Here is a 25,071-nt window from a genome sequence, read left to right on the forward strand (position 1 = left end):
ATACTTTCCTCTTTTTATATGAATTCAAAGACTAGAGCTTATTGACAAGACACAGATCATTTTCCATCTGTCTTAGGTACTTTGCTGTCATTGAGAAAAACACCCAAAACCCACATTTTAAGGAGAAGTTTATTTTGGATTACAGTTTCAGTGAATTTAGTCCATGGTCTTCTGGCTCTAAGGTTGAAACAGCATGGCAGACCCACATTGTGGGAGCAAGTTGTTTGTGGCCTCACTGCCAGGATGTGCAGAGAGAAAGAGCTGGGTTGAGAATACACCCTACCACATGATGCCCACCTCTTTCAAAAAGTCCCAACCTCAAAATATGAGATGTTTGGGGGAAGATTTTAGATCTAAATCATAATACCATCATCCTAATCCTATACGGCTAGATACTGCCACGTGACTCAATCTTGACCAACAAGGTATTAGTGAAAATTTTACGTGGAGCTTTCAGGAATTATTCACTGGAATTTAGAAACAATGACTGTAGTTTAGATAACCATGTTAAACAAGAATATGTATGACAGTAGAGCAGTAAGATTAAAGGAGCAAAGTTCTTTTAAAAATTATAAGCTGAGTAATTTTTATCTCTATCTAATATGACTTTCAATACTCTTTCTAGGGTTGGTTTGGTGGACATAAATTTCTTCAGGTGTTCTTTGTCATGGAAGTATCTTGTTTCTCCTTTGAATTGGAAAGAAGGTTTTTCTGGGTATATCAATCTGGGTTGAAAGTTGTTTTCTTTCAGGGTTTGGAATACTTCACTCCAAGTTCATCTTAACTTGAGAGTTTGGGCTGAAAAGTCTGCCATGAATCTAATGGATTTTCCTTGATAGGTGAGTTGTGTCTTTACTCTAACAGCTTTTAGTATTCTGTTCTTATGTTGTATGCCTGAAATTTTAATTATTATATGTCTGGGTGTAGATTTACGTTGTTAGTGTGTAAAATAAACATATTACTAAGTTTTTGTTGGATCATTGAACAGAATGGTTTGTACTCTCGTTGTTTGAATGTTCAATTTCTATGCTTTAATTTTGTGACTTGAACAACTATTTTTCTTCTTTTTTTCTTTTTGAACCATGGATTGAACTCACAACCTTGCATTTGCCAGACAGGCACTTATACCACTGAGCTAAATCCTTGGCCCTAATGAACAGTTCTTTCTAAGATGACAGTATGTAATTTATCAACAAGTGATTTCTTAGCATTAATTTTTTGAAATTCTATATTATTTCTATCCTTTTTTCTATTTTGATTTCTTTTTTCTCTTTAAATAAAAAACTTACAAGCTACTGCACAAGTCTTGCTTTGTCCAGGTTCAGACTTACATGAAAAAATCTTTCACATCTAAACTACTTTATTAATGAAATCAATTTAGGACCTTATATAGTGGGCCCGTGACTTAAAAACTTAATTTATTCATTAAAGCTGATTGTAACTCAAGTTGGTTGTACGTCAAGGTTAATTTTTGCATAAGAAATGATGGAAATACCCATAATGCATTTTGTACCACCCAAAGTACACCTTAACTCACTTTTTCACAATAAAAATAGTAGTATGATGTACATAGTTTATCAGAAACACCAATAATTGTCCTAGTATATTCACAAAAAAGTTATAAAATATGCCTAGCCTACCAGAAACAACAATTGCATAATGTACTCACTGTTCAAGTTGACATTTTTGGCTGTAGGAAGGGAGGATGAAATGGAAGGTGGTTACTGTTCGGAAGGAGAGTTACCTTCCATAAGAACACCTGAAATCTGGCTCTCTGCTGTTCTTTCTCTTCTTGGGAGAGTCTGTAGCCTACTAGGACCTTCTTCTGCTTCACTAGATCTCAACATTTTCAAAACTAAAAACTGGTTTAAGATTGTTTGTTTCTGTCTTTCCTTTAACACTGTTCTATAGTATGACATGGAATTGTCACTAAACAAGTTAGTGCAATGATTGGCTTTTTCTCTGTCTGGGTGGATCTTCTCTATAAAATGTTTATAGCTCTGTCCATGTTTTCAGGATTTTCTTTATTTCTAAAGAGCATTGTGGCACTGACTGTTGATATTCCCCTTCCTCTTCAGAAAGCTCCTTGGCATTCATTCTCTGTTGCTGTTTCTGAAGTTCCTCTGCAGATAATTCTGACTATTCCTCCATTAGTTCCTCACAATCACCAGTGTCTACCTGCAAGCCTACCAACTCTGAAATAATGACAATGTCTTCAACCACAGGTCAGTTGAAGGCTCAGGCTCCCCTACAAAGCCTTCAAAGTCTCTCTCCTCTATAGTTTTGAGCAGATCCAGTGTCCTTAGATATTGGCTCAGGATTTCACAATTAACTACACACAGGGAAGTGTGCTGTAACATTCCTTCCAGAACTCTTTAAGAATTGAATCAGATTGAATCAGCATCCATGAGCTCCACATTTCAAGGTCATTCTCCAGTCAAAATCTTGGGTTCCTCTGAATCCCCTTGGCAAACTCCTTGTGTAAGGAACTTACATGTTATTTATTTCTTTCCTAGCAAGGACCAAGTGCTCTTTAGAAGGCTCTTCAGAACCTTTAGAGGAAACCATTTTCTGAAGAAAACTATTTTCTGAAGTACTGGTGAAGAAATACTACCATATACACTCAGATCTAATCACCTGCCAAACCTATTTGAGGCCTTTCTGGACATTGGAATTTGTCCTGATCACATGGCTTTGCTACTGCATTGTGAGCATGGCTCAGGATCATGTGGACATATGTAGCATGTCTCCCACACATGACAGCAAGGAGAAAATGCAGTAGGAGCTGCTATGAAGGGGTAGATGCAACTGATGTCTCAAGATGGCCCTATCATGTAGATCATGCTGTACCCACTACAGAGAAGCCAGGCTCTCCGACCTTTAGAGGAAACCATTTTCCACTTTACACACCAGGTGAATGTGGAGGTTGTTGTGAATTCAGGGGTGAGTTCATGAAATTGAACCTTTGCTCCTCTTCCAGCTGGTTCCCCACTTCCTGTATGAGTCTTGGGACCTGGATACTAGAAGGAGTCTTCTGGATAATTTAATCTATGGTGCCTTAGAGCTCTGAAGTTACTAGAAACAACTTCAGACATCCCACTTCACAGATGAAGAAACAGAGCTCACAATGACATAGAGACTTACCCAAGGTCACATAGGTGCCAGTGGGCAAAGTTCAGTCTTTCCCCCTTTTCTAAGCTCCAAACTTCCTAAACTCCCATGTTTCTACAAACATCTAGCACCTCCTTCTCTTTTTGTGTGTAACAGGCTTCATTTTACCTCCCCCAGCTTTACTAAAGTATAATAAACAAATAAAAATAATTTATATTTAAGTTGTAATAACTTGATACAAGCCCCATGCATTTAAAAATGATGGCCTCAATCAAATTGATCTACACATCTATTATTTCTAGTTACCATCTGTGTGTGTGGTAAGAATATTTAGAATCTAATTTCTTAGAAACTTCAAGTATACAGTGTGGCATCATTAAGCACACTTGCCATGCTGGTTCACCTTGTAGCAGAAAGTCTGGGCACACATCCCTGAGAAACCTGTTTGCCCAGCTGTGTGAAGCAAAGCTGAAGCCCTTTTCGCTTTGAGCTGTGTCTCCCTTCCTACTTATCCCTGGGAGCTTGGGGAACTCTGAGCCCAGAGAAGGCTCTTCTTCACTGCCGTCCCTCTGAAACCAAGTGAACTGGAGTGAGATTTCAGGGCGTGCCCTGCCACCTCCCCAGGGCAGGGCCAGTGCTCACCCACAACCTTGCCCGAACTGTCTCAGCAGCTGCTAGAGGCCAGGCCACAGTGACGCCACATCTCTGCAGCCCAGGACCCAGAGGCTGAGAAACCGGACTCCAGGAGGCTTGAGGCTGTGCTGGGCAGGTAAGAGGCAAATGAGTTTTTAGTGACTAGATTATATAACTCTGTTCCATTTTTTTGTCCTCTTTTCACAATCCCTGGTTCTCTGACATCATGTTGCTGATTTTTCTTCTATATAATACTGCTTTTCTCTGGGAATTAAACATCTAACTCATCTCCCAGGTGTCATCTGGACACAGGAGCACTCCAAATGCTTGGCCTCCTGGTGACTGGGGAAGGTCACCAAGAGGAAGACAGTGGGTGCCCATCTTGGCCATCATAGATGGTGTGTTTTCCCCTGCAGGATTTGGCCTTGCTTCTTTCTCTGTCATTAACTATGCTCTGCAAGTGGCTGAGGAGAATCACAGGGTACTGCATTTGAGTTTGAACTGAATCAAACACAAGCATGTACAACATCAGCAGAATCTCTAGATCCTGAGATCTGCAGGCTGGAGCAGAGCATGGTCCAGGCAGGAAAGGAAGGATGAGGACTAGGGTATCAGTAAGGAGAGAGACAAAAATCTCTAAATCTGGAAGGGGAGCCCATGCTCAGGGTGCTCCTGTCCCCAGTCCAGCCCCTTTGCCTCTGATTAGAGATTCCACAAGGATCAACACAGAGCTGATTCCTCTCCCACCACCAGGAAGTGGGGTAGAGTAACTTTCACAGTCAGACAAAAATCCAAATTAAAAACCCAAGCAAGCCACAGAGACTAGCCAATAAATCATCCTCACCTAAAAATGGGAATAATGAGGCCAAGTTGCATTGTTCATGTGTCAGCTGAGATCATATCTATGCTTCCGCCTACATAGTTGTAAACATCAGTCTCCTTGGCCTTCATTGTTCTGGAGAAGGAAGTTGCCAGCTCTGCTGAGTGTGATTTTTCAGAAAAGACTTGTAAATAGTCAGGATGAGGCCAGCAGTAGGTACACAGAGCCTGCCCAGAATTTTGCTTGGAGCCAGCAGTCAGAGGAACGCCTAGGCAGCAGCAGAAAAGTGACTTCTCTTCCATATGAAAGTCGATTCTGTAGTGTGATGGAGGATACCAGGGCTGAGGACCACTTTGAACAGTCACCATCAGATGGTTGCCTTGTACACAGCATTGATGCTTCCATCCCTGGGCAAAAGGTGCCCAGATGACCTATCCTGGTGGCAACATTAGTCCCTTGTGGTGGGGCCAAACAAGGCTACTTCTTGCTCACGGCTCCATGCAGGGAATGGGCAGGTATAGCGCTATGCATTGAGTAAGGGAAAGACTACCAAAGGAGCAAGGAGCACCCCAAAGAGGAAGACACTTATGTCAGCATGCTTGTGTCACAGTAAAACCAGCCAGAACCGATCCCCGCCACCTCCTCCCTCACTCTGTGCCATGTCTGCCTCAATGGTTGCACCAGGCACTTCATCCACATCCATACCCCATGCTGCCCAGGGATCTCACCTCCATTCCCTGACCTTGTCCCAATCACTGGGGATGTGAGTACCAACAGATAAGCAGAAAGCAGTGTGCAGGGCTTATATCTAAAACAGAAACCCCAAATCTTATTCACAGATAAGTGGGGAGCAGTCTGAAGTTGAGAATGTTTTGGGTTGGGAACTGGGGAGAGCCTCTGAGCATGGAGGATGGTAGAGGAAGCAACACACACAAAGACTCGATGGGGAAGGTGTGCATGGAGCCTCTGGGAGCATCGCTTTACGGAGCTTAGTGGGAATAAAGCACAGGAAGTGTCCTGACCCAAGCTCTAGGTTGCCTGGGAGAAGTGAGCCTCCATGGGAGAAGCCTGCAAAGGAAGAAGGTGCCTACAGGACACTGGTCCTGTGGACCAGCTGACAGAGACAGCTGGAGAGCTTGAGATAGAGAGGCATTTGTTCTCTGGGTGCCAGAGAATGGGCAAAGGGGAGAGAGCAGAACAAATTGCACGGCGAGGGTGGGAAGCGGGGAGATGTGAGCTGACATTTTGGGTAGTGACCTTGAGGACAGCAGGCTTGTAGGAGCTCCACTTTTAAGAATTTTCAATGAGGGTGAAGAAAAAAGCCTAAGGGAGATCTAGGCTGCAGATGCCAGAAAGAGAGATCTGGTTGTGCATGTACAGAGACCTGTTCATGGAATGAACCAGGCTCAAGGAGGGACCCTTAAAGCAATTTTCTTAAACAGTTTGTTCAATGGACTGTACTTCCTTTATCCCTCAAATTCAGGGAGTTCTCTAAATAACCTTATGACATAGAAATTGTACTCTCACACTGAGTCTGAAAACACAGCTTCCATTCAGCTATGATTTAGAAATGATAAAGTCAAGTGCCTTAGATGACCCAACACTTCAATCTGCACTCAAAGCCAAGACGTCTTTCTGCAGGGGCTGTGCCCAGCAAGAGCTGGCAGCCTCAGAGCCGCTGCTTTGGTGAAGAGGTCATTGTCAATGTTTCTCCCTCTTCTCTCCCACTCGGTCAGCCATAGGCTCTTTCTGGGTCTCAAGACGGAGTCGGACTCTGGTCCATGGTGGGAAACTCTCCACAGTTCCCGCCAAATTTCCTGGAGCAGGTAGCTCCACATCCTTCCACTTCTTATTGAGAAAACGACAAATACGTTTTCAAGGGAATATTTTGCATCCAGTTCTTAGTATTTGCTTTACAGATCCTCCTCTCATTTAGCTGTAATTTTGCATAATTTTCCTACATATTTTATTGTAGTAAAATTTATATAACATAACATTTACTGTTTTTACCAATACAGTTCCATGGAATTAAAATATTAATTATATTGTGCAACAATCACAATCATCTGCCTCCGTAACTCTCTTTATCTTCCCGAACTGAAACTATTAAACGTATTAATTCTTCTTCCCTCGCCCTTGGCAACCACTATTTTCTTTCTGTCTGTATGACTCTGATTACTCCAGGTAACTCATGTAAGTAGAGTCATACAGTATTTGTCATTTTGTGACCATAGTTAGCAGAAACTCTTCAGATCCACTCATGTCATAGCATATATTAGAATCATTTCCCTTTTTAAAGCTGAATAATATTCCTTTGTAAGTATACATTTTGTTTATTCATTCATTAATAAACACTTAAATTTCTTCCAATTTTTGGCTATTATAAATAGTGCTACTGTAAATATGAGAGTACAAATATCTCTTTAAGACTGTGCTTTCACTTTTGTGGGAGTATATACCCATATACCCACCAGTGGATCAGTTAGTCAAAGTAACCCTGTTTTTAATTTTTTTGAGGAACTTCCATATTGTTTTCTATAAGGACTTCACCATTTTATATTCCTACCAGTGTTGCATAAGTGTTGCAATCTCCACACTCCCTAGCTACAGGAATATTTTAGTTAAAAAATAATCAATCCATTGGGTGTCACATGGTATTCCATTTGTGGTTTCAATTCTTACTCCCCTAATTAGTGAAGTCATGTGCTCGCTGGCTATTCATGCAACTGCTTGGGAAACTCGTCTATTCAAGTCCTTTTCTCATTTTACAATAACTTTTTTTTTTGCTTGAGTTGTTTATCAGAAATCTTTATATACTCTAGATTGTAATCCCCTATTAGATACATGATTTGGAAATATATTCTCTAGATTAGCTTTCCTTCCCATTGACAGTGTTCTCTGATGCACAGAGGGCTTTAATTTTGATGAAGTCCAATTTATCTTTTTCTTTCCTTTGTGGCTGTGTTTTTGGTGTCTTCATTGCTAAATCTAGTACCATGAAGATTTTCATCTGTGTTTTCTTCTGAGTTTTACTCTTCCGCTTAGGTCTTCTATCCATTTTGAACTATTTTTTGTATACAGTTGGGAAGACAGGTGTAACTTCTTTCTTTTCTGAGTGTATCTACAGTTTTCCTCGCAACATTTTCTGGAAAGATTGTCCTTTCCCCCCTGAACCATCTCAACACTTGTCAAAAACCACTTCCCATATATGTAAGGGTTCATTTCTGGGTTCTGTATTCTATTCCTTTGATTTTTAAGGCTACAGAGTATTGATCACTGCAGCTTGGTGTTAAATTTTGCAATCAGAAAATGTGAATCTTTCACCTTTGTTTTTCTTAGTTGACGTATTATATATGGTGACTTGAAGGGGACTTTATAAGTTTAGTATACTTCTGTAATTTTCTTTTTTTAAGAGCAGAGAACATTTATTGGGGGAAAGAAAACTATATTTTGAGGGGGAAAGAAAGCTTCTGTCTGTCTGCCCGATATTTTTCTAAATATTTAAAAAACCACTCCTCTCTTTATGAAGCATTCCCAGTAACCTCACCAGGACTTTGCTGCCCCTTCCTCTGAACTCTTCAGCTAAAAAGGAAAAGAAGCGTGTGTGTTGATTGACTTCGTGCTGGATGTAATTGTCCTATGTGACTGTGTGTCTTGCCCACATAGTTGTGAATTATTACACATGTATTCCTGTCTCAGTGCCTGGAAAACGGTCAGTTAAGCAAAAATGACAACCCTGTTAGTTCTCTGAGGTGATTGAGATCTGGCCAAGTGATGCCTAGGTTTTGAATATCAGCAACTGCCTAACGTGCTCAGCTATCTTGAATGAGACCCTTCATGCCTGAATTACATAATCTGTGCTTTCCAAACAGAAAATGTATACTGATTATAGCCATGTTTCCTTTGTGACTCTGTGTATGAAATCTTTGCTTCTATTCAAGAATGCCCTAGGCTGAGTTGATCTGTCCTATGTTAAAGGTCTGTTTGTCCCAATTAGGCCATCTTTGGCTTATTTTTCTACTCTCCTTAGTTTTAATGACACCCTACACCATCAGCCCATCAGCTGTGATCTTGCCTGTCTGTCTCTTCTGGTTAATTTATTTTCTAAATTGTAAATTGGGGTTCACATAACAAGGCTCTGGACAAGTAAAAGTAAACAAGTCATGTGTAGGGTCCTATGGGCTCACTGAAGGGTCAGAGGTCTGGGCTTTAAAATATCCACCATGGCTGTTTCAAAGCCTTTGTGCTCCCTCTGACACGCAGCACTGAGTTGCTAAGTCCTCTGGTGAGCTGACACAGGAATTTTAGATGCACTGCAAGAGTGTCTGCCATGTGCCCAAATCAGCTGGTTTAGGATTAAGCCAAAGGTGCAGGGCTTGGGTCTCAGCGTCAGGTATGTGAGAGAGAGAGCGGTTGGGAAACAGGACACGTAGACAGTAGAACCCTTAGCACCCAGAGTCCTTCCTGAGGAAGAAGTGCAGGACTCTCCTGGGTGTAGTCCTCCACCCCACTCTGAAAGAATAATCCTGGGACCCCTAGTTGTGGCATTTTTAGTGGCCTGAGCTCAGAGCAGTCTTTCTCTTCTCCATGAGTGACATCAAAGGAGCTGCCATACATTTCACCCTCAGGGACTGTAAAACTGACCATCTCAGGCTCTTGATCACCCACATCTTCTGATGTGACTAACACTGGCCCTGCTGCCTCTGCCCCTATCATTTATCTGATGAACTCTTATTCTCCTTTAAATATGTGTGAGGGATGCTATCTTTGCAGACTACTTCACTGTCCTTTGGCATCTGCATCCAATGCTAATGAGTGGAACATCTTTCTGAGTCCTGTTCCAGCTGGGGACTATCCTGAACTTCCTTTCAGATGAGTGCCCTACTTCCTGGGGCATGGCATGTCCTGAGCTTATGTTCAGGGCTAAGAGAAGAGGGAAGAGGAGGTACAGGACCACACCATTCACTTCCCGTAATCTAATAAGAGAAGAGAAAATTATCTGCTCCTGCAGTGGACTTCTCACAGTATGCTGTTGATGGAGGTACAGGGTCAGTGGGACCCCTTCATTCCTCTAGCACAGGCCTTGGCCTACGTGGGTAGAGGTGCTTGCAGAGTGACCATCAGACAACTGAATCCTTCCAAAGGCAGCAGTGTCAGAAGGACCATGTGAAGAAGCTTGCCTTGTGCCAGGTGGCTGCGCTCCTCGGCTAGATGGTGTTAGTGTTAATTTCTCTGTGTTAACCTCAAGAGCGTGCAGTAACTCAGGGTTTTCAAAGATCTCAGAGGCCCCCATAACCTCACTGGTGCTGTGAATCAAGGAGATGTTGATGAGGAGCCTGGGCTTAAAGATATTCAGCAGGTTGTCCAAGGCCATCTGCATTTTGTTGTGGGATGCAGTTGGGAGTAGAAGTCAAGCTGCCTACAGAGAGCTTCTTCTCTCACAGAAGAAGATCTTCCCTTGGCCCATGGAACTCTGCCCTTTCCCTGAAGGCCTCCTAAATCCACCCACTTCATCTGTCACAGAATAGGAGAGGAAGTGTGGACCAGGCATCAGAAGAGGTGAACTGTGGCCTTGCCTTGTGATATGCAGGCCTGCCTCTTCCTTGGAATAAACATCTGTGTCTTTCTGGGCCTTACTTTTCTCCACTGTAAGAAGGGAACGTGGCACCTGGAGGGTCGGGATGGTGGGAGTGTACATGGTGGTGGCTGCTCAGCAAAGGCACTGGTGCCCTCTTCCCCTCTCTTCCTTTGTCTCCTTCTCACTGAGCAAAGAAAAATTGCATTGAACAGATGATTAAGAAACCTGAACTCCAGCCCAGCTTTACCTGTACTTCCTTGTATCTCAGTTTCACTTGCATACAGCAGGAGTTTGAACACTATGATATCTGAAATCCTTCACAACTCTTGGATTCCAGCATTCTTCTGCCTTCCTCTTTCTTTTTTCCTCTTGCCCCAGTACTTTCGAGGGGGGAAGGAGAACTGTTAAGTGTGTGCGTGCATGGTGTGTATATGAACATGTGTGTGAGTACGCTTGTGTGTGTGAGAGAATCCTGTCACTGGTTGGGTGGTGGTGAGGAGAAAATGGGCAGGACATTACCGTGAGTTAGCAGAGCTCTGAGCTCTGAGCTCCCTCAAAGGCTCAAGGTGCTTGGGGCTGTTTAATCATTAAAGGAAAGGAATGAAGCCAGGAGAACCTCAAAGTCCAGCCTGCTAGGAACCGACACCAATAGATGAGCAAGGAGTCCTGAAGCTTCAGTGAACATGATGAAGACAGAGGCGGTTCTGCACGCAGCCCTGAGCTCTGAAAGTAGCCTGCACACCTATGACATCGTGGCTGTGGTCATCTACTTTGTCTTCGTCATCGCTGTGGGGATCTGGGTGAGTGGGGCCTGAGGCCAGGGCTGCAGAGCCGGGAAAGCAGAAGCACCTCTCATCTCTAGCCAAAGGCAAAGATGGGAAAGCAAGAGCAGACCATGTAACTAAAGGATCTGAGAGAGGGGAAAAAACCCTTCAGAAATCTCCCCACTACGCCCCTGCTTCTTTCCATAGATGAGCAGGCTGAGGGCCAAAGAAGGCTGTGGCTTGTCTGAGGTCACAAAGCAAACCAGAGGCAGATCAGGCCCAGAGACTCCAGCCCTGCCTCCCTGTGTGTGTGCGTCTGCTGCTGCCTTTGGCCTCAGCCATCATTGGCCACCCTGAACCCATTCCTGCCTTTTTCCTCAGCTCAAGATCTGCAACTTGAGAAAAAAAAAAACAACCTTGACCAGTCTTCTTTGGGTCACGATCAAGGAGCTAAGAGTCTGCATTCTTAGGGAAGGAAGGGTGCCAGACACATTCCAAGGTCCCACAGCTCTCCACTGATCACAGGAACCAGGGAGCTGTGGGCAGGGCCCAGGAAGCTGAGCTCAGGTCCCAAGTCCAACTGTCAAAGTCTCCTCTCTGAGTCTCAGTTTTCTCTTACGGACATGAAGAATAGGCTGAAGCCTCAGGAAGGGCAGGAAATGTGTGAACACGCACCTGGAGCCTGGCATGGAGGTGGCAGACAATAAGGGCTGTTATCATCACCTGTGCTCTCCTGACCTGCCAGCACCTTCAGACTGCTGCAGGGCAGACTGGACCGTGATTCCTGAGCCTTGGGCAGGTCAGGAACCCTCCCTGAGCCACCACCCCATCCTCCCTCCCTAAGAGGAAGTCATAGTGCCTGCCTTCCAACATTCCTGAAGGCAGAATTGGGCAGACAGGTGCTCAGTAGCTCCCCAGAGGCAGCCTGGGTCAAAAAAGACCAACTGTGCTGTGAATTGGACCAGTTACTCCCTGCCCCAGGGAATTTCTCCTCTGCGAAATGAATTTCCCTGGCCTCCAAGGGCATCAGAGGTAAGCCAGGAAAGTTCAAGCACAAGCTTAACAAACATCAGGCCCTACAAGAGTTAGCACTCCCTAATTACTTTCTCCTTTACTTCCCTGGAACTCAAGGATTTCTCCTATCTCAGAGCCAGGCAGGGACCTATTGCCCTCCCTACCAGTATAACTTCTGAGAGTTCCCCTTTCGCTGATCAGGGCCAGCCCTGATCCATGTACTGAGAAATCTCTTGTGTTCCTCAAATCTTTCATTTTTGAGAGCACAAACCTAAGAAGCCAAGTATTGACCACCTACTGCTATTTCCAGGGTCCTGGAGAGAGCTCAGTAGTGTGCCTGATAAGAAACCAGGCTAAGTAAAGATCCTAAGCAGCTCCACCAATCCTGCCTAGAGCCCATAGAGCCATCCTCCAAATCAAACTGGTCAGAACAGCCACTGTCTGCAGTGTAGGAACCCAGCCAGGAGGAGGAGAAAGGCCAGCTCAGGAGAGGGAGCCACTATGCACCTGAAGCCCAGATAGCACACGAGCCTCTGAGAGCCAGTACAGCGGAGGAAAGGATAAGGACATGCTAGCAGCCAGCTGGTACCCTTGCACAGCACTCGCCATTCACAAAGACTCTGGCCATCCTTACCTCCTTTGCTCTTCACCTCAGCCCTCAGGGACTGCTGAGAATCGCAAAGATGAAGTAACTCTCCCACTCCCGAGGACCTATAATTTAAAAATGGTGAAGTAGTCAGGCTGCTCCGTCCTGCCTGGGTTGTTAGTCTCTGTGTTCCCATAGTGCCTGCACCCAGGGACAGAAAATCTGGGGTGAGGGCAGAGACTGGAGAAAACCTTGAGAAGTGTTTATGTTTACCATTTCCTTTCCAGGCATCAATCCGTGCAAACCGAGGGACCATTGGTGGTTATTTCCTGGCAGGCAGGTCCATGAGTTGGTGGCCGGTGAGTGCCCTCACACATCCCCCAACCCACATCCCCCTGTCATCTTCTCTTGCCTGAGCCAAGGTACCAGCCTCCCATTGGGGTTCCCAATTTTAGACTCCTCTGTCACCCTAATCTACCCCACACTCCAAGTGGCCTTAATAACACAGTTTGACAAGCCCCACTAGAACCTTCTGAGTGTGGGTCCTAGGCTTTTTCTAGACCCACAGAAATAAAGCTAGAGTGTCCCTACCCTAGAGTAGCTCAGAGCTGAGTGGACAGACGGACTCATGAGCAACATGATTAAAGCTGGGCTAGACAAAACCCTCAGGGTCTCTTGAGAGCTTCAAGGTTGCCCCTGCACTGGGCAGTAGGCTGCATTTTTGCGGGGTAAGCTCCTTGGGAAGGAGCCATTGAATAAATAGTCAAGTGAGGAGATTGAGGAGCACAGTCCCTGACTCCACATGAAACTAATCCCTCAAGTGTTCCCCCTGTTCTAGCCCATCAGACCACCCCACATTTCTACTGGTCCTTGAAACTCAATAGGATGGAAGGAGATGAGCCCTGTTTGGAAAACTAGTAGTGGACTCATCAGTTCTGGTGGGAAATGAAGCTGTGTGCACACTCAGGCTGTGTGCACACCCAGGCCTGCCAGCCTCACATTCACTCATACACACTCAGGCACCCATACACATTCCTATAGGCCCACATACACACACACTTGCACACTTACACACTTTCCCACTCACACACTCGCACAATCGCACCCTCACACACACTCCCATGCAGTCTTACACATTTTCTCACACTCATTCTCGCATGTCCTCTTACAGTCACAGTCAACCTCGTGCTTCTTACTCTCATGCTCACACACTCATAGTCACGACCCCGCTCTCACACACTCCCTCCAGCACATACTCTAGAGAACTAAACCCATGGAAACAGCTCTGCTTAGCCAGGGACTCCCAAAGGGCAGTCCTGGAACCCACGTAGACACCAAGTACGAAGCTCATCAGGACAGGCTGTTCTGTCCGGCTCAGAAGAAAGCCTAGGCCCTGCTGCCCAAGCTCCAGCCTGCAGAGGGCAGAGTGTTGGCCCATGTGGGCCTGAAGAAAGCCAGGCTTCCAGCAGGAGCTGTCTCAGCAGGGCTCCCAGGGACCCATGAGCCCCACACAGTAAGTGCAGTGTGCTGCTGCCACCCTTGGGGGACCAGTTGTGAACTGTGCCTCCGACACCTGAAGCTTAATCTAACCTGAGCCAGGTTGGGTGCAGTTCCAACCCCAGATGCCTGAAATAATTAACTCCATGCTCAGTTCAGCACTACTGCAGCAGCGTGCCCAGGGGTCTTTCTTGCCTGTGCTGACGCTGTGCCCCTGCAGAGTGGCCCAGCAAGGCTGTCAGCAGAAGAATAGCAGCCATCCCTGCTCAGAGAGGCCTGCGTGCTCCTCTTCTTCTTACCTTCCACATCTCCTGGATTAGGAGCGGGGCGTCCCGGGGAGGGTGAGATGGGCATGCCTCTTTCCTAGGAGAACCTTCTCTCCCGCAGCAGGGACCATGCACTCTCTCTTCTGGCCCAAGGCTCCAGTCCATCCCTACCATCACCGTCGGGCCACCAGAGAGTGAGAGTATAAATGCATGCAAATGTCTGCATGTGTGTGTAAGAGAATATGTGTAAGTATATGTAGGTATGTGCATGCGAATGTATGTATGTGAGTGTGCACATGTGTAAGCATATGTACCTATATGGAATGTGTGTGAATGCAAGTTAGGTGTATAAGTGCATATGTGAGAGCAAGTATACATGAGTGTATGTGTATACATGTGGGTTTTCCTGTGTGAGTACATGTGCATGTGTGAACATGTGTATGTGAGTGTGCAGATGCAAGCAAGGGAGTGCATGTGAGTGTATATGTGTGAATGTGTGTGCGTGCGTGTGCACATATGTGTGTGTGCACGTGTGTGTGTGAGCAGCACAAGGGACTCAGCAAGGTAAGGTCCCTCGCTTCCACACCTTTGCATGCCCTGCCACTTCCCGTCTGAATGCCTCAGCCTTCAGACTTCTTACAGCCAGCCCCTCCCTACACCCTGGAAGAATGCACACTGGGAAAGAATGCACCCAGGTTCTTAGATGCTGAAGGTGAGGCTGTGTGAGAGGAAATGATTCTACCGAGGAGACACACGGTACAAAGCTGAGCACCCAGGCCTGCCCCAAGGCCTCCCCAGCCTCAGAGCCCCACCTCTGCCCCCTCCTCCCTCTCAGTGCTGGATTCCATCTAATAATAAGCACCAACATGGAGTAACTTCTTACCAGGGGCTTTGCACAGTGGTTATGGGAGCCAGACAGCCAAGACTTTAATCTTCACTTGGTCACTTGGAAAAGTTTCTTATCAAGGCCTCGGTTTGCTCAGAAGTAATATGTGGAAAACTGTGATAGTTTTCTGCTATGGCTACAAATACCTAAGATGATTAACTTGTGAAAAAAGGAATATTTCTTTCCACCTTTCCCCTCATCCCATGGCTAGGGAGTAAGAAGAAAAGAGGATTCTCTCCAAGGGTCACCTCCAATGATCTGTGGCTTCTCACCACCTAACACAGCAATGACAGTACCTGCCTTTATCGGGTTGTTATGAGGATTAACTGAGCTTATATGTCCAGTGCTGGGCAATACTGTGTAAGTGCTGTCTGCTGTGATCCTTGTCACCATAATTACCATTATCTTCCCTTCTTTAACCTTACATGACTTGGCCTCCCCTCTGAAGAAGAATAGGCAACTCAGAGGCCGGCCTGACATGTGCTCAGCCTCTGGGTCCCTCCTCTGCCCAGTCTTGCCATGGAATCTGCCCTATGAAAGCTGCCTGCCCACCTCCTTCTTCTTCTTCTGCCTGGAGGGTCTTCTGCCTGGAGGGTCTGAGGTTGATTCCCCCTGCTGGCCCTGTGCTCACTTTGCCACTTCTTCACTCGGTGGACTGGAGTCTGTGGCTTCATTTGTCCTAACATCAGTTCTTTCCTGTATAAATTTGGAAGGCTCCTCCTTCTGGCCATTTGTGGAGGTTAAATGCATTAGGGCATATAAAGTGCTCGGTGCAGTGTCAAATAAATGTCAACTCCATGCCGTCTCCCATGCTAGTGGTCCTGACCCCAGATCAATTGAGATTAACCTTGACCTCTGACCTTTGATCCTACTTGTGCCTTGCAGATTGGAGCATCTCTGATGTCCAGCAATGTGGGCAGTGGCTTGTTCATCGGCCTGGCTGGCACAGGGGCTGCTGGGGGCCTCGCTGTGGGTGGCTTTGAGTGGAATGTAAGGAAACTCTCATGGCTGCTCCAGGACAATGGGGGTCAGAGCTCACCCCCTCCCCAACCTTAGTGTTGAGATAATCCTTAGAGGAATTTGGGAGGCTTCCTGGTGAATGGTAACTCATCACACAGATGAGGAAAACAAGAGTGGGTGGGTCCTGGGTCCCTCCCTTTCCTACTGAAGGATCTCGCACAGTACTCAATAGCTGTAGGAGGCTTCTCTCTGACATTGTCTGAAATCTCATTACCTTCTTCTTATTTTCTCAGGCAACCTTCCTGCTTGTGGCCCTTGGTTGGATCTTTGTCCCTGTGTACATTGCAGCTGGTGTGGTCACTACGCCACAGTACCTCAAGAAGCGATTTGGGGGTGAAAGGATCCAGGTGTATATGTCTGTCCTGTCTCTCATCCTCTACATCTTCACCAAGATATCGGTGGGTATCACTCCAAGGGGTCTGCTTGTCTCTGTGTATTGCCACGGGCTTGAGGCTGACAGGCAGCTCACATTCACAGTTTGGATGGATGGGTGAATGGGAAGATGGAAGGGAGGGAGGAAAGGATGATAAAGGAAAGGTGGAAGGGAGGAAGAGGGGTAGATGGATGGCTGGAGAGAGAAGGAAGGATAAAAGAAGAGGAGGCTACATCCACTCACTTTCATTGTGTGCTCCCTTTGGCACTGGGACAATCAGAGAAGAACGATAAATGTTTTAAGTGCATGACAGCTCTTCTTAAAAAAACAAAGATCACAATCTAGAGTTCATGCTCATTTATCTTTATATTAGTTGGTTCTTCATCAGCAACTATTCACTCAGTGTTAGTTAAAAGAGCTTAATGGGTCCGGTCTGCTTGCAGACTGACATCTTCTCTGGAGCCCTCTTCATCCAGATGGCTTTGGGCTGGAACCTCTACCTCTCCACAGGGATCCTGCTCGTGGTGACAGCTATCTACACCATCACAGGTAGGGCCGAACCTGAACATCAGAAAAAGCTAGAGAGGGAAGCTTCTGACTGGTAGACAGAGAGAAAGATTGAAAGATGGACAACCTGAGTGGGACAGAGAAGATCTGTCCTGAGAGAGAGATAGAGAAGAGAAAGACAGTCAACTGGGGCCAAGGCAATGATACAGGAAATCAAAAAACCAGGGAACAAACTGTGGGACACAGTGGTACAGGAAAAGGGAGAGGAAAGGGGCAGAAATGGGGAATCCATACCAGACTGAGACCAGGAGAGATGTGAAGAGGCACTAGAAAAGACCACCTGCCCCACGGAGAGATTAGGAAGCTGTTGTCTGGGCCAGAGTTATGGTGAGCTGCCCCAGCAAATGCAGACAGGCCCACACTGTTTCCTCCAAAAGGTGTCACACAGGACGGGCACCTTGGGTCACCAGCATGGGACAAACAGACTTACTTAGGACTATGTTAGCCTTGAAAGCTGGGGGCATTTGGATAGACACCAGTTGGGAGGAGAAAGAATCAAGCATCCCTGGTTGAGCTAACAGCATAAGCAAAGGACAGGATTTGGGTCACTGATGACAGAAACCAAAAGCCATGGCATGATGGCTGTGGCAAGATACTGCCAGAGACAGGAAGAGCCACATGAACACACTGAAGTGTGGCCAGGCTCTGTCCTTCTGAGTGGGGTGCTTGGAAGTGCTAGATATAGAGAAATGCAGGTGACCAGAGCCACTGCTAAGAAGCCACTGTGTCTTCCCTGGCCTGCTCAGTGTAACCAGACACAGGTGGGCACCCAGAGCAGGACCGATGTTGGTGCTGATTGATGTGCCCTCTCTTTGGATCACCAGGGGGCCTCACGGCCGTGATCTACACAGATGCTCTGCAGACAGTGATCATGGTAGGGGGAGCCCTGGTCCTCATGTTTCTAGGTAAGGAAGAGACCTAAAGTCACTCACCATCAGCTTTAAATTCTTCCTCTGATTTATTTTTGGCACCTCAATGGCTTACCTGGAACTTTCCTGATCATAGAGTCACGCCCTGTCTCCAAGTCAGGGCTCCCAAAAGGCAGAATTCTCCCTACTTCAAACCAAAAGTCTTGAGCCTGAACCCCATCTCCCTTCCTATCCCCAATCTTCAGGTGGGCTCCAACCTAGAGCCCCACGTGGGGCTGGGCACACAGGCTGGGTGGGTCCCAGGGATGTTCTCTCACTGCATCTCTTCCCACAGGCTTTCAGAAGGTAGGCTGGTACCCAGGCCTGCAGCAGCTCTACAGCCAGGCCCTTCCTAATGTCACAGTCCCCAACACCACTTGTCACCTCCCACGGCCAGATGCCTTCCACATGCTTCGTGACCCCGTGAGCGGGGACATTCCCTGGCCAGGGATCATTTTTGGGCTCACAGTACTGGCTACCTGGTGTTGGTGCACAGATCAGGTACGGTGACCAACAGACGTGGCCTGGCCCACCAGGAAGTGGGGTGGCTTCCTGCAGACAAAGTAGGCCTTTGGATGCATAAAAAGTGAGCTTAATTTTGAGACTGGAGTAGGGGGACAGTCAGAGACCAAGGTCAGGGCTCACCAGTGGCTGAGCTGAGCTCCTTCCCTGGACCTGGATCAACATCACTCCATTGCTTCTGCCATTCCAGGTCATTGTGCAGAGGTCTCTGTCTGCCAAGAATCTGTCCCATGCCAAAGGAGGCTCAGTGCTGGGGGGCTACCTGAAAATCCTCCCCATGTTCTTCATCGTCATGCCTGGCATGATCAGCAGGGCCCTGTACCCAGGTGAGAGTGAGCCTTCTCTCTGGGCCTGGGGAGTCAGGACTTGGGAGGGGTTTCCAGAGAAGGTGTTCCTGGGCAGGGTGGACCAGGGAAGCAAGCTTTTTCTATGAAGATCTCATTCCAAGCATTTAGAACTTAAAAGCCATTAAATAAGTATTTCAACAGAGTAAATTCAATGTTATTTCAAAATCTTCCTTCCTCTTAAAAAAAAGCAAGGCATTCTTGACCCCTTCCAAGAATATTTACTTTTATCAATGTATGTCATAAAACTCAAAGGAATTTATCCCATGTTGCAGAGCAGTATGCATCACAGACAAGAAATTCACCAAAGAGCCAAACTACTTGCCCATTGACCTTTTAGACAAGGTCAGAATTTCCGGTGAAAATTTTCCTGTAGTGCCAGAAAGCAAATATTGGGCCATCCTGAGAGGGACAGGATCATAACTCCAACTACTGCGCTGTCTTCTGCAGATGAGGTGGGCTGTGTGGATCCTGATGTCTGCCAAAGAGTGTGTGGGGCCCGCGTGGGATGTTCCAACATCGCCTATCCCAAGCTGGTCATGGCTCTCATGCCCATAGGTGAGTCCCATCTTGCACACTCCACTGTCTACTCCCACCTGGACCCCTCTGATGAGGAATTGTGCTACGGATGGAAGGGAAGAGGGAAGAGTTTCTGTACCCTGCATGTTACACACACACACACACAATCACACTTTCCCAAGCCTTTGTAAGGTGTCTGTTTTTGCCTGGTGTTGAAGATGTGGAGGGAAGAGGCAGGTCCAAGCCCTCAGACTTCACACAGTGTCTAAGGTACCTGTGCTCAGTAAGGTACCTTACAGTGAAAGGTAACTTGGAAGTAAGGGCACAGCACAGGAAAAAAGCAGAGCAGAGGCACAAAGAGCATTTCACACAGAGCCAGAGGGCATAGAACATGTTCTAAGCAGGAGGCATTGTGAGTGCCAACACCCAGGAGTGACAGCCGAATGAGAGGAACCCAGTGTAAACGCAGTGGCAAGGAGCAATGAAGATGACCTTCCTGAGAGGGTGCCACGGCCCAGCCTTGTTCTGCAATGGATTCTTCTCTCTGGGGACAGTAGAGGGCACTGAGGGTGGAGGCCAGAGCAAGACGGTGGATTTGTGCTTCAGAAGAACCACTCTGATGGAGGACTTAGCAAGGGTACAGGCTCTGGCAGGACAGGGGTACATCAGGGAGATGTCTGCAGGTGGACAGGGGCGTGGCACTGGTGGTTTCACCAAGGGATTGACCTTAGAGATGGAGACAGGGTATTTAAAGATGTGTGTGAAGCTGTTAGCAGGATTGGGATTACTGTATTTCAGGGGGCAGACGAGTCAAAGCAGGCTCCCGGGCCTCCACCTTAGAAGGCAGGTTTACAACACTATTAAGATTGAGGAGATGAAAGGCAACAGATGAGTGGGCCCATTCCCTCCTTATGGTAAAATGAGAAGTAAATCAAGGACACAGTGGAGATGGTGGGAGGCCAAGCTAGACAGACCAGTCTCTGAAGTGAGACCGAAGAAGGATGGGGAGAGAGGAGAGCCAAGGAAGGGGCCTAGGGTCCAGGGTTCTGCTGGGAGCCGGGAGGCTTTAGTAACCGAGAGGGAGGCAGAAGGCCATAGGAAGGTGAGCACTTGTGTCTAGAACCTGAATCCAAGATCGCTGTGAAGCTTCCAGCGTGACACTCAGGATGTGGTTAGATACATGGACTTTGTGGTAAAGAGGCTGAAGCGGGACCGGGGCAGGAAGGCATCTGTCCAGGTGAAAAGCAGGCCCAGAACATGCATGAAATGCATCCAAAGATCATCCATGTAGCGGGTTATTTGTACAGCCAGGAAACAGCCCCAAGCTTCTGCTTCCTTGTAGGACTTTAGCCGGACATTGCAAAGCGGTGGAACAAAACCCTGAAAAATGAGAAAGAGACACAAGGACCAGGGATATAACTCAGTGGCACCACGCTTGTCTAGCAAGCACAAGGTCCTGAGTTTCATTCCCAGTATGAGAGAGATAGATTGGGGTGGGGGTGGGGCGGAGAAAGAGAATACAAAAGAAGAAAAATTTTTAAAAGGCACTAGCCACAGCCTCCCTCCTCAGCTCCAAGACTCCGCTGATGGTCACTTGCTGTGAAGACAGACTTCGTTTTCAAAACTGCAGGAACCCTCACAGATCACTCAGTATCCTACACTCATGGTGCAGATGAGGACACTGAGGCCCTGGCAGGGCTGTGAGCTGTCCAAGGCCACAAGGCAAGGGAGAGGCAAAACACGGCCAGAAACTGGCCAGGAGCTTTACAGGCTCCTGATTCCTTGTCTGTACTAGAAAGGAACCATTTCCCCACCAGCCCAGCCCAAAGTCCTGGCTCTGCAGCAGCAGCCCCGCCCAGGCGGAGCTGGTCTTTAAGACCTGCTGTCTCTCATATCTTGTGTTGCTTACTTTGCTCTCATTGCGGGGACAAAATACCTGACACCCAAAATTGGGGAAGGAAAAGTTTATTTAGCTCACAGTTGGTGGATTTTAAGAGTCTGTAACCAGCTGGCTCCAAGGCAGGGTGGCAAGGCACAGGGGCAGCACTTCAGGGTGGCACTAGACAGCAAAGCAGCAAGAGAAGACAGGAGGAAGACAAAGACTGTGTTCCTTCCTCATATTCTACGCAGGGCACCCCACCCAGGGCAGGTGTAGCACTGTGAGTCACAGAATTTCCTTGTCCTCCTCTTGCACACGATGAGGATGTTTACAAAATAAAGACCCTTCTAAGCTTCTCAAGTTGGCACAACGCATCAACCATAACACACCTCATCTCTTCCCAGGTCTGCGGGGCCTGATGATCGCGGTGATCATGGCGGCCCTCATGAGCTCCTTCACCTCCATCTTCAACAGCAGCAGCACCCTGTTCGCCATCGACGTGTGGCAGCGTTTCCGCAGGAGGGCCACAGAGCAGGAGCTGATGGTGGTGGGCAGGTGTGTGCGCCAGGCCTTGCATCTCCCGGTGGCGGGGGCTCCCCTCTGCTTTCCCCTCTGCCCGCCCTGGGTTGCCCAGGAGAGGGGCTGGGGTTGGGCCTGAAGCAGCACCCAGGGCACTGCATGACCTCAGCCGCGCTCTGCCTCCAGAACACTCCTCCCCTGCAGAATAACAGGGAGAAGGCACTCTTGCCCGGCTTTGCACTCTGCCTTGCACTGCATCAGTGGGGTGATTGAGAGATGACAGAGCACTTGAGAAGTGAGAGGTGGAGAATGTGAGTCAGAGGAAAGAAACTCACCCTGGGGCCTTTTGGGTCAACTCTTCCTGCCACCCCAGGATAATGGCGGTGTTTAATCCAATCACTCAGGCTCACTCCAGATACACACCTCGGGCCACATCCTTGTGCTAGGAACCAGGAGAACCGGGGGAGGTTCATATTCTGATGAGCAGGGCAGAAATGGGCATGTTACACAGCATTAGCACGGCACCTGCCTCAAGAGAGATGGTCACAGCGAAGTTGTCTCCAAATGATGCAGAGCCTTGAATGTTGCATGATAAAACTTGAACTGTACCTTGTAGGTATTAGTTACTCTTTTAAAATCATAACTGAGCAGTTAATTTGTCTTGTTCTCCATAGGCTGGGAATTTAGAGTCTGTGTAGAGCTACGAAGGTCTTTGTAGGATCTCTGCCTCATAGTTTAAGGCTCCCTACTCAGGCCTCTAACTAAGGCTATGCACTCTTGTTTTGACAGGTAGGAACTGAGGTCAGTCAGTTTGCTCTTGGAGTCTCCCTGCCTCTGCATTTGCCATTCCTATCATCTGGTGCCTTCTGCTGCCTGTTAATCTCTGCAGCCCAGCCCTAGCCACGAGCAGCGAGCCCCTGAGATCTTAGAGTAGGACAAGAGGAAGTTGAGACACGTGGGTAATTGCTGCTTTCTTGGAGCCTGAGAGAGGAAAAATAGGGGAAAAGAAGTGAGGACAAGTGTGCATAGATTTAGGCACGTGTATCAGCAATCAATGGGATTCGGTCGCCATCTCCTGGCAACATGTATTATTGCATCCAGCACGTCCAAGAAAAAAAAAATGTTTCAAAACAAATTGTGCATCTCCAAATTCACACCTCCAGAGCCCTTTGGTGATTTAAGCCCGAGTAAGGATCAGTTTAAGTGGATCGAGCGAGAAGGTAGGAAAGGTCTGAGCTGAAGGAGCCTGGGGAAGGGAGAAGTCCCAGGACTGGGACCATAAAGGGGCTGTGTCCTTCAACAGCCTGGAGGTCAGAGGAGGAAATATATCCCCAAGCAAGGCTGAAGGCCTTTCCCTAGGTCGGGTGCAGTGAAGCTGTGGGTTAGGGTGGACGGCATGATCGCCAAGAGTCCGGTATGCACATAACAAGTCTAAGTCTGTAGAATTCTGACTGTCTCACATTCAGAAATTCTGATTTCTGGAGTGTTGACAGTCGGAACTTCTGCGCCTGCACCATAGTATTTGGGATTATGACTTTCTTGCTTGTGACCCAGAGGCCTCTCTTGTCCCTTCTGGTTCCCACGCATCACCTTCAGGAGACCCTGTGCCGTGTGCCACGCCACACCCCCCAGCACCTGTGCTCTCCTGCAGGGTGTTTGTGGTGTTCCTGGTGGTCGTCAGCATCCTCTGGATCCCCATCATCCAGAGCTCCAGCAGCGGGCAGCTCTTCGACTACATCCAGTCTGTCACTAGCTACCTGGCACCGCCCGTCACTGCCCTCTTCCTGCTGGCCATCTTCTGCAGGAGAGTCACAGAGCCTGTGAGTGAAGCCTTTCCATCTCTTGCCCCCAGCTAAGGTTCTGGAGTCCTGCTCTGTCCCTCACCTGGTCTCCATCTGTGGGAGCAAATCCACAGCCCGCTCTAGGATTCCATCCTCCTGACCCTAGAGTCAGGCCTGGATTCATTCACTCACACAGAAAACACTGAGCAATGGGATTATGGCCACTCGGGGGGTACAGTGGTTTACAACATTCACATAGGTCTGTCATGGCTGGGCCCTCAGAATCGAGAGATGATTAAGTAACCAATAACGATAAAGCAAAAGGGCTACTGAGAGATTGAAATGCACAAATTCTAACTTATGAGTTTCCTGGAGTGAGGTCAGGGAAGGCTTCCTGGAGGAAATGGCATCTGAGCTGAGACCTGCAGGGCTAATGGGAGGAGGAGATTGTTCCACACAAGAGGAGCATTCATGTGAAAGTGCAGGACAGACCAGAGGTCTCTGACTCTGTAGTGGTCTATATATAAATCAAATAATAGAATGAGAATGTTGTTTGACACCCACACCAAACACAACAACAACAACACCAAAAAAAAAAAAAAAAACCAGAATGAGCTGATGATGAAGTGTGAACTCTCACAGGGGTTGGCCCCACATGCACCATTCACACAACTGCCCTGAAACTGACAGAAGCCTTGGAGGAAGCTAGAAGACCAGAGGCTTTCTTGTTTCTCAGGATAGACTAGGGAAGACAGCCCCAATCTGCTGGCTGTACCTTGGGACATCAAAGTAGTCTCTGGACTGATGTGAAAATTCGCAAGACCGATGTCAAGGTCATTGCGGAGGGGATCTTAGAGATTCCCCCTGGACAGCCTGGGTAGGTGACGTGTCATGTTTGCAGAATCTAATCTGAGTATGTGAGGTGTCTCCTGTTTGCAGGGCCCAGTTTCTCCTGCATGGTTCTGCTCATTTTAGACTGTTGAAGTCAGAATTAATAGCTCATTTTCAAAATACAGGTCATCTATACCTATTAGGGAAGGGTAGTGTAGAGACAATGCAATTATAATAAATGTGAAGTGCCAGAGATTTTCTTTGTTATGATAAATCCAAATTCTGACTTAACATAACAAACAGCTTTGAAGGGGATCCAGGTACTCTTATCACAAAAACAGTCCATTCTATTTGAATATGGTACATCTATCACGTAGTACTGATGAACTTCTTTTTGCTCGCACGCAAGAAATTTCCGACCTAGTAAGGCCAAGCCATTGGCTCAGAGCCATTTAGAAAGGAGCCAGATTCACGTTCTAGGCCACCTCTGAAGCTGATAGCCTTTTTAACGCCCTGCTTTGTTGGTGTTTTCAGTTAAGACAAAGCCTCAGTATTGCCAGGAAACTCACCAAGAAGGACTTGGCCAACACTGTAATCAGTCAGTGGAGGGAGCTTTGGGGAGAGCAGGTTTTAGCTTCCTGGTGTCCCCTCCC

At 47.2% G+C, this 25,071-nt stretch overlaps 1 protein-coding gene across 31 annotated transcripts in view; it reads left to right on the forward strand.

Annotated features, from left to right (window-relative positions):
* LOC100722197 (sodium/glucose cotransporter 4) overlaps positions 1-25,071 on the forward strand; it is a 239,976-nt gene that overhangs the window by 67,551 nt on the left and 147,354 nt on the right. For 14 of the 31 annotated variants that reach the window (XR_010043174.1, XR_010043175.1, XR_010043176.1 and 11 more), the window contains exons 3-16: positions 752-839; positions 2,079-2,225; positions 3,783-3,880; positions 10,736-10,942; positions 12,794-12,865; positions 16,041-16,145; positions 16,409-16,573; positions 16,992-17,097; positions 17,940-18,020; positions 18,319-18,524; positions 18,736-18,871; positions 19,340-19,447; positions 21,692-21,842; positions 23,458-23,626. Coding sequence is in view for 24 of the 31 variants with exons in the window: in XM_063236443.1 (XP_063092513.1) it covers positions 10,826-10,942; positions 12,794-12,865; positions 16,041-16,145; positions 16,409-16,573; positions 16,992-17,097; positions 17,940-18,020; positions 18,319-18,524; positions 18,736-18,871; positions 19,340-19,447; positions 21,692-21,842; positions 23,458-23,626 (1,416 nt within the window). In the remaining 7 variants the exon portion in view is untranslated. The other 17 variants (XM_063236451.1, XM_063236455.1, XM_063236452.1 and 14 more) reach the window with 14 other exon arrangements.

This window comes from Cavia porcellus, unplaced genomic scaffold, assembly GCF_034190915.1.
Source record: "Cavia porcellus strain 051 isolate PalLab524CR breed Dunkin Hartley unplaced genomic scaffold, mCavPor4.1 scaffold_25, whole genome shotgun sequence".
NCBI classification, from domain to species: Eukaryota; Metazoa; Chordata; class Mammalia; order Rodentia; family Caviidae; genus Cavia; species Cavia porcellus.